General features: G+C 50.4%; 1 protein-coding gene across 4 annotated transcripts in view; it reads right to left on the bottom strand.

Moving 5' to 3' along the window:
- Window positions 1-6,360: 6,360 nt before the first annotated feature.
- Slc6a17 (solute carrier family 6 member 17) overlaps window positions 6,361-21,361 on the bottom strand; it is a 48,039-nt gene continuing 33,038 nt past the window's right edge. For 3 of the 4 annotated variants that reach the window (XM_005076604.4, XM_013118104.3, XM_040752072.1), the window contains exons 7-12: window positions 16,850-17,091; window positions 16,403-16,595; window positions 14,038-14,230; window positions 13,298-13,457; window positions 11,337-11,499; window positions 6,361-10,870 (exon numbers count right to left, since the gene is read on the bottom strand). In XM_005076604.4, coding sequence (XP_005076661.1) covers window positions 10,502-10,870; window positions 11,337-11,499; window positions 13,298-13,457; window positions 14,038-14,230; window positions 16,403-16,595; window positions 16,850-17,091 — 1,320 coding nt within the window. In that variant the 3' untranslated portion in view covers window positions 6,361-10,501. The remainder of the gene's footprint in view (window positions 10,871-11,336; window positions 11,500-13,297; window positions 13,458-14,037; window positions 14,231-16,402; window positions 16,596-16,849; window positions 17,092-21,361) is intronic. The other variant, XR_005879362.1, reaches the window with a different exon arrangement.

Here is a 21,361-nt window from a genome sequence, read left to right as displayed (position 1 = left end):
TGTAGTTAGAAGCATTCATTTGTGGGTGCCATCTTTGTGTACCCCCTTCTCCTTAGACAGGCTGTCTGTATGGCAGAATTTCGCTGCAGTAAAGAGAAATATTGCACATGACTGAGAAGACCCAGGGCTGGAGTGAGAATTACCAAGAGAATATTAAAGAACTAACTGTAATGATGACTTTGAAGTCCTCTCAGGACTGTGTCCTGGCAAACCCCTTGGAAGCTCTCATCACTTCCGCCTGAGAAAACAGGCGAGCAGATAGATAGGGCTGGTGTGAAAGAGAAAGAAAACATCACAGTGCCCCATACCTGATGCATTGTCACTGAACACGAACTACCTTCCAGAGGCTATTCCACAACACTGAGCACATGCCCGCCAATGGAGCAGCCCCCTTCTACAGCCCCAGGAACCCTCTGTCTGATTTCTGCAATCCTGCTGGGGTGGGGATGACAGTGTCTGAGGAAGAGTGCAGGAGGAACCAGGAAGAAAGGAGAGAAGGAAGAGAAGAAGCCACGAAAGGAGGGAGGGAGATGAGAAAGCTGGGGGTCCCAAGAAGAGCTCAAAAAAATTGATAAAGGTATTCTGGGGGGAGGGCAGCTCCTACTGACAGTTTATTCTAAAGCTCTGGATTAACCTACTTCATGGGCCTTTCTTCTCTGGGAAAGTAAGCATGTTAAGGTTGGCACTCTGAGATTTATCGCCCCCAGCTCTGTGTGTGAGGTAATGCTATTCAAAATCCTACACTCCTGGAAAATGTTGAGCCCTCTGCCCTACTGTGAGTGGGTGGGTGCTGCCCCCTGGTGGTGCTTAACTGGGTCCTGTGCTCCAGGCTTTTAGGTGTGTAGAAAATGGACTGCTTGCTATTGGCTCTAGCTGGCCCATGGGTTCCTGTTGATTCCAAGACCTCAGGCCTTATTCCCAACCTAACATTACCAGGATACTGCCCACTTTCTCCATCCTTCTTTCCCCAAGACCCTGACAGCTTACAAAAGGAGGCAAGCCTACCCCTCCCCTGCTGCTCTCCCGTTCCCCCTGCCGCTCCCATCTCTCTATCTTTTTCACTGGGATGGGTTGGGGGGGGAGGTGTAGGCAAGAGCATTTGGAGCTAGTTCACAGTGTGGGTCAGATGTCAGATGCAGTAAATTTCCTAGCTAGAATTAAGGGGGTAGTCAAAGAATAAGAACAGCATGGCAAAGCTTAAATCTAAGTGGTGTTGGTGTAGGCTCTTGGGCTCCTGTCTTCTTTGTAGGGCTCTAGAAGATGCTTCTTCTCCTCTACTGAGGGCAAAGGGAAACTGAGAGGCTAAAATTCAAGTCTTTCTCCACTAAGGACGTATGTGGTCTCCATATATGTGGTCTCTCTTCTTGGGGTGACAGGAGCTATCTGATCACTTCTCCATGCTCCTTTGGGATCCCATTTGCTGAGAGGCTCCAGGCCAAGGATCTGGCCTGTGACTATCAGGGCAAAGTTATTACCTTTGATACTCACATCTCTTTCTTAACCTTCCCAATCCTATCAGGGACCAACCCTTCCTTCTTCAGATCCAGGCCAAGGAGCCAGCATCCTTTCCCAGCATGCCCTGTTCTCTCTTAGCCCAGCAAATTGAATTGTTTTATCAGACCTCATCACCAGACACTTGTGGTAGGCCTGGTATTCTGTGTAGGGTGAGGACGGTGGGCAAGAGAAGACTGGGAACCTGTTTGCTCAACAGCTATTTTATCCTTCCATTCTCACCCCAGCCTCCCGGGCTCCAAATCAAATGTGAGAGCTGTCCCAGGATGGTTCTAGAAAGAATGTACTAAGACAGTGGCCCAGAGCACTATAGGCAATGTGGAGGTCGGCTGCACTGGCTGACAAGAGCTGCCGGCAGGGTTGTATTGCTCTAAAACCTCAGGGATTCCAGATGCCCTTTGATGCCTTTCCAGCTCTTAAGAGGAAGAGACCCCAAAAGGTGCAGATCACAAGCTCGGCTTGGTCAGAACTCAAGACTGGGGAAACAGAGGCTTAGAGTCTCAGGGCTGGGGGAGATCTGGTGCTATCTCATGGGCATGTTCCTGATGAGGGATTTCAGGCCCATGCAGCAGCAGTGGACCTTGGAGATGGCGCTACGGCTGGGTTTGGGCCAAGAACAGAGAAAACATGCAGGCTCATGTTTAGGACAGTGTTCATGAAAACCACAGAGGCAGAGCCAGTCAAGGGACCCCTACAGGTGGTTTTTCCTTCAAGGCTGTTGATGTTGGGTTCTAGGAGGCAGTTGGGGTTGAGGAGAGTATACACAGTATACACACACATACACACACACACACACACACACACACAGAGAGAGAGAGAGAGAGAGAGAGAGAGAGAGAGAGAGAGAGAGAGAGAGAGGGAGGGAGGGAGAGGGAGAAGGAGAGAGGGAGAGAGAGGAAGGGCCCAGCTGGCATGACTCCTTGGCACTCACCATTTCTCCATCTAGAAAAGTACAGATTCGTCCTACCTGGGATAAGTTCCAAAAAAACAGGCTCATTCCAGTAGAGTAATTAATTAGTACTGATGGGTCTGATCCCCTCCAGCAGTCCTGGAGAAAGGGGAGCAGCTGTCTGGAGAGGCATCTCAAACCCAGGCTCTTGTGAGTTTGTCAAGTAGCTCAAGCATCTGGCTCTTCTTATGTTAGCTCTGGACGTGAGGGAAGACATTATCCTGCCAACCAGGATCCTGGGACTCCAAGAGCAAACCCCTATCAGGCCTTTCTGCTTTGCAGCTCGCACGTGGCCTACATGGAATAATCTTATTGATGACTTTTTTGTTGACTAATTTGTCTTCTCCGCATCTCCCAGGTTCTTTCCCACCTAAGCTGGTGAGCATGGCGCCACCAGGAGGTGAATACACCAAGTCTCATTGTAATCGCTTGTACAGGACCAGGAACTCTGCCTGACCTGAGCCTTTATGTAGACTCCCGGTGTTTAGTACAATCCTAGGTACTCTGAATACCTGCATCATACTCGAGGCAAGGGATTAATGAGGAAGGTGAGAATAGAGATGGTTGGGGTCCTTTCCATAGGGACCCTGCAGTACGGTAGACAATACCCTGGATTGGAAGTCAGAAAACCAGGTTTTGGCCATAGTCTCCCCTCTGCTTGGTTGTAGGAATTCTTACCCCTGGCCTGTTTCCTCAACTGTTATACGGAGGTGATTAGGTCAAATCAGCCCTCAGATTCACTTCCTGGTTATTTTTCACTGTGAAATGAATTGACACTAAAATGTAAGTTTAACAGTCATTTTCTTCCGATCATTATTTTATGGGTCAGGAAGTTAGGAAGGGCTCAGTTGAGCAGTACTTGGAACTCATCAGTTGCAACCACCCATCCATTGGTACTGCAAACATATGAGGCCCCTGGGCTGCATGTTTAATATGGCACATTCACACGGCTGGTAGTTTGATACAGGCCATCAGCTAAGAGCTCAGCTGAAGCAGTCCACAGAAGCCCAAATGTGGAGCTTCTGTCTCAGGTACCTGGGCTACCTCACAAAGCAGTTAACTCCCCCAGGAACCATAGAGGAAGTGGCACTGCCCTTGTTGATGTAGCCACCCCTACAAGTCACATAGCATTACTTCCTCCATTTTCTGCTGGTCAGAGGAGGGATTTGCTTGCCCAGGTTCAAGGGAGAAAAGCAGAGAATCTTCTTACTGGGAGAGGCTTAAAGAATGGGGGTGCCTTTGAAAATTCACCAACAACAAAACACCACATTCCTGGAATTTATAGAATTCTTCAGCCCATGCCTGTGGCTAAGGCTGGATGAGGTTCTCTGTCTGGTTGTGGCTACAAAGGAAACAGGACAGGGATGGGATTAGTGAGCACCTGCTTTTCTGGTAAGGGACCCTTCTCTTTCCTTCCTTGGCTTCTTCCAGGGTTAGTCTGAGACAGTCTTCTAACAATTGTCCCAGGATGCTGGTTCATTGCATGGGCGAAACAGGATGGATGTGCTCACCCAGGGGTGGAAGAGAGATAGGAGTAATAATTATCATATATTAGATTTCCCCTATGGAAAAACTTCCATACTAGGTTTCACCGGGTACCTCGGGAGTTCATTTATTCCTTCCAGCACTTCAAGGAAGAGATTTTATTGTCATACAGGTTCAGAAGGTTAAGTAGGTGACAGACTCATGATTGAAACAACCTCACACTGCCTGCCCCTGGGGTGAAATGGGGGCAGAGGCTGTCTCTTGAGTCCTTTAGCATGTCCTTATTATCCTCTCCCCTACCTATTGCCTCCATTCAGGCCCGAATTTAGCTGCTCATCTCCTCATTAGAAGAGATTCCTGGGTGTCTTGGCTCTGGGCTTCAAAGCTGACATCTTCTCAAGAAAAGCTTCCACGATGGAGACCTCCAATGCCCCAGAATGGGTTTATTATATGGGCACCTTTCCCTTTCCAACCTACAGTGAGGTCTGGGTTATGCTATGACCCGTAGACTATGGTAGAAGTGATATATTCCCAAGCCCAGGCCTTAAGAAATGGACAGCTGCCCACTTACTTTCCAGTTTTCTACTCTTGAAATAGTTTCCCTAGGCACTTTGAGTCATCAGGTAAGAACTTTGTCACTAGAAATGAACTGTTAGAAAGGTCAGTAGCAGCTGGGTGTGGTGGTGCATGTCTTTAATCCCAGCACTCAGGAGGCAGAGGCAGGTGGATCTCTGAGTTCGAGGCCAGCCTAGTCTACATAGTGAGTGATAGGACAGCCAGGACTGTTTCGCAGAGAAACCCTGTCTCAAAAAAAAAAAAACAACAAAAAACAAAAAACAAAAAAACAAAAAGGTCAGTTGCAGAAAGTCACTCTGACCAGTAGGCCCAGCTGAACCCCACTCCTACTCATTTTCACCCAAGAATTAGATATTTGAATGAACCTGAGAAAGGCTCCATTGGGACTTCCAGACCAGCTCTTCTACCAACTGAATACCACCCTGGTTTCCACCGATCTACTGCCCTAGTCTGTGGTGGAATTCCTGATTCACATGAGGTATGATATAATGGTTGTTTTAAAATTTGGACTGATTTGAAACACTGCAAGAGATAATTGATTCGGGGTGTGCTATCTCTTTCAAACTATTCTCCCCCTCTCCCTTTCTCCCTTTCCTTTCCCCCTTCCCTGCTCCGAACTAGAAAATGTAGGGGCAAAGAAATTAAGTAACTAGCCTAAAGCTAAAGCCTCCCAGGAAACACAAAACCCACCTGACACTTGAATCTAAACTTGACTTTGAGGAGTTGCCTTCAGAGCTCCATTGCCATGAGGCCCTTATTATTTTGTGTTTTGGTGTCTATGTACCCCTCCTGGAGGGATGGCTGCCATTTCAACCAAATTTACCAAAAGATTGAGAAGCTGTATAAGGAATGATTTGTCCAGCACTGGGACATTCCCTTGTTTGAGAGAGAAGTAGGAGGACTTGATGGGACAAAGAGGTGCCTCCTTGGCCAAACTCAGGGCCCTGGGCGCTGATTTGCCTGTTTGGGGGCTGTCTGTGGCTAACATTGTCTGCCCATCGTGTGTTCTTACTGCCTGTTCAGTGAATACCCCACACAGTGACAGCTGAAGAGGACGGTTCCCAGGCTAACACGTGGACGGAAAGGGGTTCCTGCCACCTGGTGGCTGCTCTTGGAACAATGGGTGGCAGGGAAAGGAAATGGAAGGTTCCTTTGGAGGACCCAGCTGAATGAGACTGAGAAGGGGAAGCGTAGATCCAGAATCCAGATCAGGACGAGAGTGAGGTTCTTCTGGAGACTGCCTCCTACTGGAGGCAGGAAGAGGGGCTTCGTGCCAACAGCTCGCTCTGTTCTTCACGGTCCTGCATTAGGTGGGGTAACAAAACTTGGGGTTTCACACCTTATATTTCACCTTTAGCCTCCACGGAAGATTCCAAAGGATGACATCCGCAGTGGATGTAACTCTCTCAGGACTCAGAACACGCTTGCTGTGAACTAGCTCACTTCCCTAAGGACCAGGTCTAGCCTCTGCCTTTCCTGTGTTCTCCCTCAGACCTCTGGTACCCCATCCTGAAGCCGGGCAGGATAGGAATGGCCCCTGAAAAGTCCTGTCCTCGTGTTAGATGGAGCCTCACTTTCCTTACCTGGAAAAATGTAGGTACCAAGCATCTCCCTCAGGTCAAAGTTTGCAGAGTTGCTGGGACACAGTAAGACCAAGCACAGTGTGCACATTGTTTATACCTAGGGAAGTTCCTAGGAGACTGACTGTATACACATCCCCAAATCTCTCAGCCAGCCAACATCCACAAGAATACTGCCCTCACCTCATCCTAAAACATACGTTTGTCCCGAAGTCTCCCTCAGCTCCCCTCGCTCCTGTACATGTAAGAAAGGCAAGAGAAGGTGGTAAGAACACTTTATTGAACACCAGGGTAGGGGAGAGGAAGGGGGGCCCTGGGGTGACAATGCCTCATCCCCTCTCATGGACTGAGTATCCTGACTCGGGGATCTGACCAGTCCAGGACACAGGGACTCTAACTGTTGTGAGCCTGTGCCAGGACCTGAAGTGACTGCCCAGTGTGTGTTTAGGACTTCTCGTGAGAAATGAGCCCTGGTTCTCCTCCCCCAGCTCCCCGCATTTCAGACCTAGGGGGGGAACCCAGCAGTGCCCATAGCACAAGCTTCTCACTTCTCTTTTTAAGGGGGGGGGGGATACTCTGGTTGGGGGAGGAGTATGGTAAGGAAGAGAAGGGCAGCCTGTAGTACTGCAGGCCCTCACCGGGCCTGGCTCACAGCCTCAGGGCTCACCCAGGCTGCCTCTGGGGGCATTTCCTAGCACTTAGAAAGCAGCAGCCCCTGAAAATTTATTGCTTGATGGCAGAAGCCAACCTCACCTGCATTTCCTTCTGTGTCTCCTATCTCCCTCCAGCCCTTCCCCCCATCCCCAAACTGGGCCTCAGGCTTCATCATGCTGTCTCTGTGAAGGGGGCTGAGGGTTCCCTGAGCAAGAGACTGGGACACAGGCAGAACAGGAGACCCTTCGGTGTACCTGCCCCGCCCCTGCTCAGTTGACTCAGCTCCTGAAACCTCTTGTCTCCTGGTGGGCACTGTATGGGCAGCACCGGCCTGTGGCAGTGGGGACCCTTTACAAAGGCTTGCAGACCGGGCCCTCACGGACAGCTCCTCCCAGAAAGTTGGGGCCAGATTTTCTGTGTCAGGTGATTCCACCTCATCTCTCCCGAGGAGCCAGCAAAGGTCTAAGAAGCAGCTGTTGCTTTCTGGGTACTCTGGACTGTTTCAAGGACAAATGCAGGACAGAAGGGGAGACGTCTGCCTCGGCAGCCTAAGAAAGCTGTCTGCCGAAGACCATGTGACTCCAGTGTCAACAGCAGAAAGTTTACTGGAAAATAAATGGGGTTTTCCCCCCACCCAAGGCCCTCCTTCCCACCAAAGGTGTAAACGACAATGGTCACCTGCAGGAAACACATGCCTTTCCCATAGCTAGTGCTCTGAGAAGTGCCTGTCCTGATGCCTCCCCATACAGCAGAGAGGAAGACTGGGGCCTCCAGGAAGTGGTGAACACGGGGGGGGGGGTCACAGATCAGCACCTTATGCACCCACACCTACCAATGTAACACACACACACACACACACACGTGCACACATACACACACAGAGAGAGAGCACACACTATGGGTCCTATGTCCAACTCACGGCAAAGATGCAGCCAGGACAGGTTCTGACCTACAGCAAAAGGCTACAACAAACGCGACAGCACCCACAATGCATAAGCAAACAGCCCCAGCTCAGCTCCCCGCCCCGCCCCACCCCCCACTCACTGCAGGCTTGCAGGCTGGGGCCTGGCCCAGCCACGCTACAAAATTAAAAATATATCAAATATACAATGAAAATAGATCTGTACAGCACTGAGGATGAAAATAGTCCACCAGCCACAGTATAATATTGGGTTTGTCATTTCACAGCATTTACACCCACATGTACAGATTGAATGTACAATAGAAATAGCTTATAGAGAGGAGTACAGATAGTGGAGTGTGCTGGGGCCTGGTTTTCCTGTTTCCTAATTCTGCTTGGGACTAGGCATGGGGCCAAGTAGGGGGTGTTGTCAGGTGAGGGGCCGATGATGGGATGCTGTGCCCTAAAAAACTCATCTCTTTAGGAGGATACGGACTCCCTCTCGCCTTAAACACCGGGGCAGGCGGGACCAAGAAGGCTGGAAGTGAGAGAAGGTGCGAGGAACTGAGCAACAAGAGAGACGGCGAGCTCGAGGGATGGACCTCTCAGGCTAGGATGGTGAGCTCGAGGGATGACCTCTCAGGCTAGGATGGTGAGCTCGAGGGATGACCTCTCAGGCTAGGATGGTGAGCTCGAGGGATGACCTCTCAGGCTAGGATGGTGAGCTCGAGGGATGACCTCTCAGGCTAGGATGGTGAGCTCGAGGGATGACCTCTCAGGCTAGGATGGTGAGCTCGAGGGATGGACCTCTCAGGCTAGGATGGTGAGCTCGAGGGATGACCTCTCAGGCTAGGATGGTGAGCTCGAGGGATGACCTCTCAGGCTAGGATGGTGAGCTCGAGGGATGGACCTCTCAGGCTAGGATGGTGAGCTCGAGGGATGACCTCTCAGGCTAGGATGGTGAGCTCGAGGGATGACCTCTCAGGCTAGGATGGTGAGCTCGAGGGATGACCTCTCAGGCTAGGATGGTGAGCTCGAGGGATGGACCTCTCAGGCTAGGATGGTGAGCTCGAGGGATGACCTCTCAGGCTAGGATGGTGAGCTTGAGGGATGACCTCTCAGGCTAGGATGGTGAGCTCGAGGGATGACCTCTCAGGCTAGGATGCTGAGCTCGAGGGATGGACCTCTCAGGCTAGGATGGTGAGCTCGAGGGATGACCTCTCAGGCTAGGATGGTGAGCTCGAGGGATGACCTCTCAGGCTAGGAAGGGAGGCAACCAGTAAGCATAGCAGCAGAAGGTGGGCCACTGGCCTAGCCGGCCCCTCTCAGTACTGAGGGAAGTCAGGGCCACAAAAACGACCCAGGAACCTCTGGAAGGTGCCCAGGTCTGTTCCTGCCCATCAGAACTCTCAAAGACTGGGACGGCTTCATATATATCCATCCATCCATCCATCCATCCATCCATCCATCCACCCATCCACTCATCCATTCTAGCCTGTGGGCCATATATATCCCTACACCATCTCTCTGAGGTCATACTACAGAGAGACACCCTGAGTCTCAGGTCAGCTCCTGTGTCCTTACAGGGGAGCTTTGAAAGAAAGTCAGGGACATAGCCAGAGGCTGCATCTTCCTTCAGTGCCTAAGACCAGAGGCTTTCTTCTTAGCCCCCAACAGCCTCCATCCTGCCCAGAATTACCTGTTCACTTCTCGGAACAGGCTAGGGAAGTCTGGGAAAGGTTTCCAAGGTATCTTCACTTAATGTGCACACTGTTGGCTGTGCTTGTGCAACAGGGAGAGTAAGTGGCCGCCCAAAGGGGCAGTGAAATTACCTGTCTTTCCCTAGAAACAGGGTTCCTGGTGACACGGCCCTGCACTCCAGGAAGCCCCACTCCAGGGGAGAAGCTGCCACTGAGGAGGAACTGGAGCTCCAGAAGAGAGTGGAAGGGAGTTCCACTTGTGCTCCGACCTAGATTGTGCTGTGACCTTCAAACTGTGCTCTGGAAACCTCACCTGTGCTGCCCTCTTTCCCTCCAGGACAGAGGCAAAGACCACCACACCTGACTCCAGGTTCCACAGTGGGGATTGACAAATGGCTAAGCCCCAGTTAAGGTGACCCCTTCACCATGCTCCCAGGCAGAATGAGGAACACATCCCATCTGCCCCTGGCAGGGGAAACAGGGACATTTCAAAGGTTCCACGAGCTGTCTGCAGAGTCATTCCTTTCAATGCCCAGATTCATGCTCAGGCCTGAGAGTACCACCTATCTCATAAGACAGGACTGAGGAGTTTCCATACACCTCCTGGCAAACCAAAGCCCCAGTCCTGACACGCATGTCCCTATCTCCCATCTTAGCTCAGGAGCAGCCATGCTGGGTTGAACAGGATGATGTGTTCTGTTCTTAAGGTAGACCGGGCTAAAGTCTACTTCCTGTGCCCTCGGCCCCAAAGCCTCTGCCCACCACCACCATGAAAGCAGCACAAAACGACCCTCCCTAAGACCTGAGAACTAAAAGTGGTAGGTTTTACAGGGAGAGGGGGGAGTGACTCCTAAAGTGCCCACTTGGAGTTCCCCCATACTGGGATTGTTGTGGTTACATGGCTGCAACTTGGCAAGAGTTTTCAAAAAGTTATATGGGTTGGAGGCCTGGAACAGGGGATGGAATTGTCCCCAGCCCCCTGCTCATAGGTAGGGAGTCTGCTGGGACTTGGGTGGGAAACAAGGCAGGGCAGATCCTCTCCTTGGGCTGGCTTAGGTCTGGTGGCTACCATGGAGGAAGAGGCCAGGCCCAGCCAAGTGGGCAGGTTGGGTATTGAGGGGAGGCGGGCAGGATGGAGCAGTGGTCACAGCTCTGACTCAGGGGTGCTGGCCAGGAGGTAGCCGCTTCCATAGCGTCCATTGGGATTGCCACTGGTCTCCAGGGGTGATGTGCTGCCAGGTCCCAGATAGGAGCGGTGCGTGGGCATGGGGGAGGGAGCCTCACTGGGCACCTTGCTAAGGATGAAGCGGGTCTCATCATTCTCCTCCAGATTGGAGATGTCCTTCATCATGCGGCCCTTCTTGTAGGACACAGAGAGGGTGTTGGAACCATCGGAGAGCAGGTGGAAATGCCGCAGGATGAATACCACAGGGATGGGCAGGGTTGCCACGGCAATGAGGATGATCAGCAGCGCCATGGCCCAATTGGGGAAGTACAGGTAGCGCTCAGCAGCCTATGGGTTGACAGCAGGAAGGATACTGCAGGCTCTAGACAATGTCCCTCCCAAGCCTACAGGCTGATCTCTTCCCACCCTTGCCATGGTCCCCCCACTCCCCTCTGACCAAGTAGCAGTAGAAATGGTGTCCCCAGGGAGTGTTACCTGGGTCACCTTGGTTAAAGGGGGCCTCATTATCTACATGTATAGAAAGGGTGGGTAATTCCACCCCACAGGCACAAAAAGGGACTGCCTTAGAGCATCCAAGAAGTACGCTGATTCTGCCGAACTTCAGTTTCTCCACTATGCTAGAGAATAACGCCACTTTGTAGGGTTGCCATAAAGACTGTACGTTGGGAATACAAGGTACCCGGCAAGACCCGTCACAGAGTAGCTGTCCTAGAAAAGTTTGTCCCAGTTATCAGCTGTGTTAAAGGCCTGAGAAGATGCAAGTGACTCTGGGGTTTGGAGAGTCCTCACTTACCTCCTCTTTAATCCAGGCACTGTAGCCTGGTGGCGACACCCCCAGCTGGATGATGCTGGCTGTGGTGAGAACAGCCATGAACAACGGAGACACAAACTTCCACATGTAGAAATAGAAGCGGTAGGGTCGGAAGCCCAGCATCTCTGTTAGCTCCTGCATGAACCTGCCAAGCAGAGCAGAAAACAGCAGCCATTGGCACCTTCGCCACTGAGCCTTCCCTTGCTTCTGACCAACCCCTTCTGGGCTCTGCTAGCCTTTGCCTTCCAGTGGTTCCCAGGAGGCTCTACTCTGCCTACTTCACATCAGAAATTTGATACATTAGATAGGCTCAGGACCAGTGAGTGGATGATAGAAAGCTCTGAATTCTCAGCACAGCCGCCTCCCACCTGCTGTGCTTATGGCTCCCCCTGCTGGAGAACAGGCAGTAATGCACCTATCTTGCATTGGCAGGAAGAAGCTTCAAAAGGCCAAGGATCTCTAGACTGTGCTAGAATTCCAGGAGGCAGGCAGGCTATGGTTTTGAGTGGCATACAGCACTCATCTGTACCTTAATTACACTAGCTGAACCTGGTCATTCCTTCTTTTCTAAGTGCAAACAACCTTAGGAGTGTTAACAGTACTTGTGACTTTGTCACAAACAGATTGAATCAGACATTTTCTTAACAGATGCTGCTATTCAAGATCCCTAGGAACACTTGTATCCATCACTGCTTTTAAATTACAGTTGTTATTAGACCCACGACTTATTATGGTAAAAATAGAGTACACATTAAACCGCACTAAACAATACTCCATCAGTTTTCAGTACAATTAGTTTTCTGTATAAATTAGGTATGGATCGTTTATCATATGCATTTAAAAGTAATACTATGAGAACAAGCACAAGGGCTTCCACGAACTGCACAGGAGTCCACAGCATCCATAGTCAGAGCCTTCCAGCAGAGCCTTCCAGCCCAGGCTCATGGGGGGGACATGGAGCCCCCTTCCCTTCTTTTCTTCATCTCTCCTTCCCATATTCGCTTCCTGCCTTCCCTTTTGCAGTTGTTTTTCCAGACAGGAGCTTACTATATAGCCCAGGCTGGCTTTGAACTCATGGCAATCCTGTCTCAATCTCACATGTGATGGAATAATAGGCATTTGTCATCACGCCTGTCTTGAGTGCTTCTTTTCTTAGGCTTTCTGGCCCTCCTCCTGTGCCCTCCCAGGAAGCAAATGTCCTCTGTTAGAGATACTGGATTCCAAACCCATCTGGACATCAAGGAGGGTCAGGCTGAGCTAGGTAGTGGAAGGCCTAGGTTCCTCTGAGGACAAGAACAGTGGACACACTAAATAGTAAGAAAGTAGAAAGGTGGCAGTCCAGGAAGTCCTGGGGACGCAGATGGCAGTCCAGGAAGTCCTGGGGACGCAGATGGCAGGCCAGGAAGTCCTGGGGACGCAGATTTGACCATAAATAGCTAATAGTAAGTGGAGATCTGCCTCCGGGTCAGGCCGCAAAACCAGATCTGACCTTACTGCTAAATCCTCTTTCCCCATAAAATCTAAACTTGAGGCCAAAAACCACACCTTAAAATTATGAATCAGGTGCCTGAGGTCTACCAACTCCTTGAGGGTGGGGCCCTGGAATCCCAACCAAATGCTAAACAAGTCTGGTGGACATCAAAGGACTGACATTCAGCAAACGGGGCTGCTGTAGACAATCCTTTAGGCTGACATCAGGCCCTGAACCCAGGATTCCCAAGATCCCCAGGACGGCTCTGTCTCTTAGTAGCCAAGTAGCCTCAAATATTCATGTCCTCTTTATAGACCTCAGCTTCCTGGTGCCAACAGGCCCTTTAGCTCTGATGGTCTATAATCTCTTGCCACTTTCCCAAACAGCCATGAGAACACAGGACTCCCCCGAAAATCCTTACAGGAAAGAAACACCCCCACCTGACCCCACCACTCCTCTGTGACCTCCTTACTTCTTGGTTCCATAAATCCAGGCCACAGCGATGTTCTCAAGGATGACGATGACGGTGAGTGGCAGGGTGGCCGAGTAGTCATCAAACATGGTGACAAAATAGTTCCCGGAGCGCTGGACGAACAACAGCCCCACGAGGAATGCAAAGACACAGCAGCCCACTACAGAGAGCCGAGAGGCCGGTGTGGGGGCAAAGGTGCAGGGTGGGCGGGACCTGGGGGCCTTGGGGGACCCAGCTGCCTCCCATCGCACTGCTCCTAAGCAGGCCTGAAGTCTGCCCACTCTACAATCCATAGGCACAGCCCTGGAGGAGAGTGCTGGAAACTGAGGTTCTGAACTCCCCCTGTATCAGGCAGGAGACTTTTGAGGAAGACATAAACTGTATTTTCTCCCCACTCCTGGCACAGCACCAGGCTCAAGACAGCTGCTCCACTTAAATACTGAATTGAATTGAGATAATTCAACTGATTGGTCCTATGATTCTTTCCCAGGAAACCTTAGTTTTCCCAATTGAAAGTAGGAAGATACACTACCCTACTCCTACACCCCAGGGGTGCAGGGTAGAGGTAGCCGGGCATCCTGACAGTGTGGGTAGCTGAATGGTACATCTAGGTCCAACTGTCTACAGTCAGAGAGAAGAGCCTTCTGCAGATGGGGTGCTGAATTGCCTAATCAATTCAGAACCTTATTGGCATGCACATGCTGGACTGGTGTCTGGTAGGGTGACAGGGAGTTAGTTACCTGTAAAGATCTCCTTGGGCACCTTGAAGGTGTCGATGATAGGCGTGGTGATTCCTGCCATGGTCCCGATCATGCTGCCCAAGCCCAGGTTGATGAGCATCAGGAAGAACATGACAGACCAGAAGGGGGAGGCCGGGAAATGTGTCATGGCCTCAGTGAAGGCGATGAAGGCCAGGCCTGTGCCCTGCACAGACTAAGGGTGGGGCAGAGAGTGGGAGCCACTCTTACTCCTGAAGTCCCCTGCTTCCTTCCCTCCTAAGGAATGGAAATCACTGCCCCCTCTTTCATGGGGATCCCCATTGCCACTTGAACTCTTTCATCTCAAACCTTAGTGAGCACCAGTCTCCCCGGAGAAGTTAGCCGTAGTGACTCCCACCTGTAATTCCAGCACTCAGGAGGCTGAAGCAGGAGGACTGTCATGAGCTCAAGGTCTCCCTGGAGTTCACACTGAGTTTCAGGCTAACCTGGACTACAGATTCAGACTGTCTCAAAGCAATCAAACCAAACCAAAATATTAGATAAATAAAAAAGTTCCAGTGAGTTTCCCTGGGGGACCTAGAATCTACAGGTTGCTTCAGGACCTCAGTGATCCAACTGAAGATGTTTCCATCTAGAAACACACAATGTAAGACTCTAATCTTCAAAGACATCATCTTTGTTGCAACCACAATGACCACTCCCACTGCTGAACTCCAGACCTTAATACAATACACCCAGACTCTTGCCCAATGCAAGCAAATAGAGCCTTGAAGTACTCACCCGAGTCAGGCTCTCCTGCAGAGACCATGACTTCATTGGCCTACGGTTAAGCTGGTATGAGATTTTTATAACGCTATTAGGGGGTCTCATGGACAGCCCAAGAAGGGAGCCATTGCTTTAATACAGAGCCCCTCCTCACAGGCCCACATCACTTATGACTGTCCCGTGACATTGACGAGACACATGGCCCCACCTGACTTTTCAGTTGTTATTTAGATACTCTTGAGGTTGCCTTGAGTGAAGACCCAGCTGCATTCCTAGATTTTTCATGCCTGTTAGAAGGGTTTCATGGGACACGGTAGGAGAGTGTGCTGCCAGGGATCTGCCAGTTAGGGTCCTTTGTTCTGGCCATGGGAGGGAAGCCAGAGATGGTAGGATGCAGCTCCCACCAACCAGTGAAGCTGTCTTTATGCTTTTCTTCTGTTAATCCTTTTTTTTAAGTGCATAGACTCAAACCCAGGGCTACACGGATGCCTGACAAGCACTCTACCAACAAAACTACGTCTCCACGCAATGGGGCAGCCTTTGACATGGTGCTCAGACTTTTCTATGGGAAGCTTCTGGAGAAGCTCAGGTGATAACGGGGTTTGCTAACCCCAACATGAGCCTTGGCTCTAGACAGAGTCCCAGGGTCTGTGGATTGCTTCCTGTTAGCACTGTAGCAGAGCAATCATTTTGAAAGTGCCCAGAGGTCCAGATGCAAACATGAGAAAGTTGTCCCCACCTCAACTTGAGCATTAAGGAGGAGGCAGACACTTGCTCTAGCCCAGGAGCTAAGTGTCATTGTGACCGTGGACGTGGAGGCCGCTGGGGAGGGCAGGGGTTTCAAGGGATGAAGAACAAGGACGCTGGAACAAGAATGCTGGGTTTTTTGTTGTTGGTGGTGGTTTTTTGTTGTTTTTTTTATTTGCTTGCTCACTAAGTAGCTGTGAGATGCTGATCAAGCCCCTTAAACTTACAGGCTGCTTATTGATAAAACTGGGAACAATATTCATACTCACTCATAGAGTGAGTCAAAGGAAATGGGAGTTAAAGGGCACCAGCATTTACCTGTTGGACAGGTGCCATTCTAAGTGCACTGTATACACAGAGCCCTGTGTGTAGGAAGCCTGCTCAACAAATGGGAAACCTGACTCAGACTGCCAAGGGCTCCCGTGGTTCCAGTGTCTCCTCTGGCCCTTCACCTAATCATAAGCTTCCCTCTGGGCGGCTCTGGCTGACGCTTTCAGACTTTCTCCATCTGGACACATAGTGAATCTTCATTTGTCAGCAAATGAATGCCTCTATGGCAGTGGTTCTCAACCTGTGGGTCGAATGACCTTCGGAGGTCGAATGACCTTTTCAAAGGGGTCACATAAGATATCCTGCAAGTCAGATACTTAAATTATAATTCACAACAGTAACAAAACTACAATTACAAAGTAGCAATGAAATAATTTTATGGTTGGGGGTCACCACAACATGAGGGACTGTATTAAAGGGTCACAGCATTAGGAAGGTTGAGAACCACTGTTCTATGGGCTTTCAAGGCCTGTTCCCAAGCTCCAACCACCAAGCCTGTCTTCGGGTTCCTGTCTGTCCTGAGAAGGGCAGTCTGTCCAGGTACCTTGTCCAGCTCATCCTCCAGGAGGCAGGGATCCAGGCCCAAGGCTGGGAACTGTTTTTCCTTAACAGTCATGATGACGTTGTACATCTCTGAGTAGTCCTTGGTGGTCAGGTGTGAGAAGTTGACATGGGGTGGAATGAGGTCCCGGCTCAAGACATTGGAGTTGAGGTACCCTAGAATTTTCTCAGCATTCCTGCATTGCAAAGAAGACAGGGCCAGGTAAGAAAGTAGAGGTGGGACCCGAAGCGCCTCCCCGGAACCCAAATAGGGCACCCATGGGCCACCGACAGAGACTTCCAGGAGCCGGTTCTTGTGGGTCAGGGCTGAGGAAGATGATGATCTCATTCTTTATGGGATGGAGGGGACCTCTTGTCCTGCCCGGCCCAGCTGCTACCCCTGGGAGAGGCAGGCAAGGAAAGGAGGGATCAGAGGGGCCATGCCACCTACTCGACCACACACTTCTCATTCATGATGTTGGCTTTGAAGCCCAGCACAGCAAACACCACGAGGGTGGCCAACACGGAGGTGAAGAAGTTGATGAAGGACACCAGGGCAGCATCGAAGTGGCAGTTATTGTCCTGTTTGTTGTAGCTGGAAAAAGCGATGACACCTCCAAAGCCCAGTCCCAGGGCGAAGAAGACCTGTGTGGCTGCCTCCCGCCACACCTGGGGGTCCAGCATCTTGTCCAGCTATGGGGATGACCACAAGAGCAAAGAAAGGGACAAAGAGGTGATGGTTTTACTCATGTTTCCACCATTCCCAACCGTTCCTCAGCATCTAATGACCTGGAATTAAGGAGCTGTGGCTGGGAGATTCTGGGCAATTCACCTACCTCGCTTCCTCAAGTACAAAGGACTGATGAGGGCATCAACCTCAAAATTTAAACATGTTCAGTGCTTACACAGGACGCTTAACTGTTGGGGCCTAGCCCCCACAGGGTCTCTGAGTTGTTTGTCAGCTGATAGCCACAGGTGCATCCTGTTTTCTAGTCCTGGCTTACTGCCCCTGCATTGCCCCACTGACATCAACATCTAGCACGAGGAAAATACGCTCTCTTCCACCTAGGGTTTTTCCACTGTGCTGTAAGCCTGTATATATGACTGTTTCCTCCTACAAGAGAGAGACCTCTTAGCACTTGCAATAAAGACTCTCTCTCTCTCTCTCTCTCTCTCTCTCTCTCTCTCTCTCTCTCTCTCTCTCTCTCTCTCTCTCTCCTGGCAATAAAGGCAACACATGCATTCTCTTAGTACAAGCAGTTGAACATCTTGTCTTTCTTCTCTTGATACTTTGGACTTGCTTGTGGCAAAGTTGTTGCGATACAGATAAGGGTATCAACCTCAAAATTTAAACATGTTGAGTGCTTACACAGGAGGCTTAACTAGAAGAGCATTTGGGTGGCATGGAGTTATTTCCAAAGCCCTTTTCAAATAAAAATTCCTTTCGCTCTTTATTCCTTAAGGTGGGAGCCAAGGGGAATGAAAAAGGCAGGGTTCCAGCATCCTTGCAATTTATGGTCTAGTTGGAGAGATGGACTTTGGTAAACTGATCCCACCAACAGATAATAAATTACAAATATGGCAAAGGCTGAGACAGTCAGGCATTCAGAGCTCAGAACATCTGTGACAAGAGGATCAGGAGATGAGGGATGCTGCCTAGGGGAGGAGATCCTCAAGCTGACCATCTGACCAGTGACAGCAGAGGTGAGAAGACTATTGTGGAAAAGGATCAGTGTGAGCATAGGGTGACATATAGGGACATGGAAGTGCCTAAGGTGGTTACACAATGTAGGCTATCGGGATGGGTCGGGACAGGATGGAACAGGAGTGGGTCAGGTATTCTGGCACTCGGGAGTCACAGAATACTGAGTGTTACACAGCTCAGGTGGAAAGGTATCCTGGAGCTCGGGAGCCAAGGACCACCACAGGTTGCAGTAAGCTTAGCAGCTTACAGCCTTGCCTCAGAGAAAGGCTTCCCTGGTGTATCGGCTCCACTCAGGCAGGACAGGGTCTTCCAGCTGGGGTTGTTCACCTAGTGTAGGAGGTTTCTTGGGCGAAGTTGCTAGAGTTCAGCTCTGCTCCTGGAGAGCGGAGAGCGGAGAGCGGGGAGTGGAGTGTAACAACTCCGCTCTGCCAAGGGAAGGCTTCCCGGGCAAGTGTTACAGCCCTGCTCGCTCTGCTCTGCTCTGCCCAGGGTCGCCTATGCTCCATCGTTCCATCGCCACTGCAAAAGATCTTTACCCAAAGCTCACCCAAAGGGGTTTATTGGAAGGCAGCTGGACCAGCCAAGCTGAACATACACAGGGTTTATATAGGGATTCTTGGGGGCAGGGAAGTTTTTCCAGGGTAGGGATTGGTCCAATTTCAGTGCTGAACTTAGATTGGCTAGATCTGCTTGAGGATTGGTTACTTTTCTACATAGGATTAAGATCAGATTTGGCTCTGGTTTCAGGGCCTAAGTGTGTTTCTTTCTCTGGTCCTTTTTAGCCTTTTGGCTCCAATTTTAGGGCCAAGGTGCATTTCTTTCACTGACTCTGATTCCAGGGACAAAGTGTGTTCTTTGGCACTGGTTTTAGGGTCAGGGTACATTTCTTTGGTTCTAGTTGCAGGGCCAAAGTGTTTCTTTGGCTCTGATCAGGGTATGTTACTTTGACTGGTCCCTTTTCCCTACACACAATCTGGTGAAGTATAACTGTGTTGGCACAGGTAGGGGTGCAGGTGAAGCAAGCAAGGGGGTGGTACAGATGGATGCTGTGTGCAGGAGAGATGTACAGAGGGATGATGTACACAGGAGAGGTGTACACAGGGATGATGTACACAGGAGAGGTGTACAGAGGGATGATGTACACAGGAGAGGCGTACACAGGGATGATGTGTGCAGGAGAGGTGTAGAGATGGATGATGTACACAGGAGAGGTGTACACAGGGATGATGTGTGCAGGAGAGGTGTACACAGGGATGATGTGTGCAGGACAGGTGTACACAGGGATGATGTGTGCAGGAGAGGTGTACAGAGGGATGATGTGTGCAGGAGAGGTGTACACAGGGATGATGTACACAGGAGAGGTGTACACAGGGATGATGTACACAGGAGAGGTGTACACAGGGATGATGTGTGCAGGAGAGGTGTACAGAGGGATGATGTACACAGGAGAGGTGTACAGAGGGATGATGTACACAGGAGAGGTGTACAGAGGGATGATGTACACAGGAGAGGTGTACACAGGGATGATGTGTGCAGGACAGGTGTACACAGGGATGATGTGTGCAGAACAGGTGTACACAGGGATGATGTGTGCAGGAGAGGTGTACACAGGGATGATGTACACAGGAGAGGTGTACACAGGGATGATGTACACAGGAGAGGTGTACACAGGGATGATGTGTGCAGGAGAGGTGTACAGAGGGATGATGTACACAGGAGAGATGTACAGAGGGATGATGTGTGCAGGACAGGTGTACACAGGGATGATGTGTGCAGGAGAGGTGTACAGAGGGATGATGTACACAGGAGAGGTGTACAGAGGGATGATGTACACAGGAGAGGTGTACAGAGGGATGATGTACACAGGAGAGGTGTACACAGGGATGATGTGTGCAGGGCAGGTGTACACAGGGATGATGTGTGCAGGACAGGTGTACACAGGGATGATGTGTGCAGGACAGGTGTACACAGGGATGATGTGTGCAGGACAGGTGTACACAGGGATGATGTGTGCAGGACAGGTGTACACAGGGATGATGTGTGCAGGACAGGTGTACACAGGGATGATGTGTGCAGGACAGGTGTACACAGGGATGATGTGTGCAGGAGAGGTGTACAGAGGGATGATGTGTGCAGGAGAGGTGTACACAGGGATGATGTACACAGGAGAGGTGTACACAGGGATGATGTGTGCAGGAGAGGTGTACACAGGGATGATGTACACAGGAGAGGTGTACACAGGGATGATGTGTGCAGGACAGGTGTACACAGGGATGATGTACACAGGAGAGGTGTACACAGGGATGATGTGTGCAGGACAGGTGTACACAGGGATGATGTGTGCAGGACAGGTGTTGTGGGGGCAGGGTTGTAGTAATGGGGGAGTGGAGCCGTCTTCCACTTCCACAAGAGCCCTTTGAACTACTCATTAGAAATGAGAGAGGGGGGAGGGAGGGAGAGGGAGAACAGGTGCAAGCAGATCTGTACATCCAGCTTTTTCTTGTCATTTAAGGGGTTCTTGACTTGATAGCCCTGCTTTCCCTGAAGGGTTGATGCTGTATCAGTGGTCATGGAGGAGCCTGGGAGACAAATGGTCTTGGAAATAGGGAAAGGATTTCCTGCACAGCTGAGGGTCACTGCCTGTGTGCATGGTCATGCCCAACACATTTGTGTGTGTGTGTGTGTGTGTGTGTGTGTGTGTGTGTGTGTAAATGCACAGTATGATGTGTGGAACTCTGCATCCTGCATGCTAGGATCCTGCTCTACCTGTGTGATCTGTCTGTAACATGTCTGGCTTTTGAAGTAGGATGAAATGTTTTGGGTTTTGTTTTGATTTGATTTTTTGTTTTGTTTTGCTTTTACAGAAATAATCCAGGCCCAGGGCTCTCATGTAAAACCTTGAGGCCAAACTGGTTTGGACCTGAGGCTTTTGCTTCTAATTTTAATTTAATATAGTGCTATGAGACACAACAGCATTAATATCCCCCAGCAAGGTTCAGGGCAGCACCCTGTAATCAAACACTTCAGGGTTTCAGCAACACAATATGAATCTTCACACCAAGAGGATCAATAAAGACTATAAATAGGCTCTCATCTGTGCAGGTCGTTTTCCCTTCAAACGAGTTCTACAGGAACCAGAGCAAAGCAAAGCAATTCTTTTTAAGGCAATAAGAAACAGGGGCTTGTACTGGGCCTGATTGAGAAGTAGAGATTAGAGAAACAGAGAGGAAAACAGCCATTCATTTCTGAGAAAGGACT

Source organism: Mesocricetus auratus, unplaced genomic scaffold, assembly GCF_017639785.1.
Source record: "Mesocricetus auratus isolate SY011 unplaced genomic scaffold, BCM_Maur_2.0 Super-Scaffold_100009, whole genome shotgun sequence".
Classification (NCBI taxonomy): Eukaryota; Metazoa; Chordata; class Mammalia; order Rodentia; family Cricetidae; genus Mesocricetus; species Mesocricetus auratus.
The sequence above is the reverse complement of the archived record's forward strand: the minus strand, read 5'-3'. Positions and strand labels throughout refer to the sequence as shown.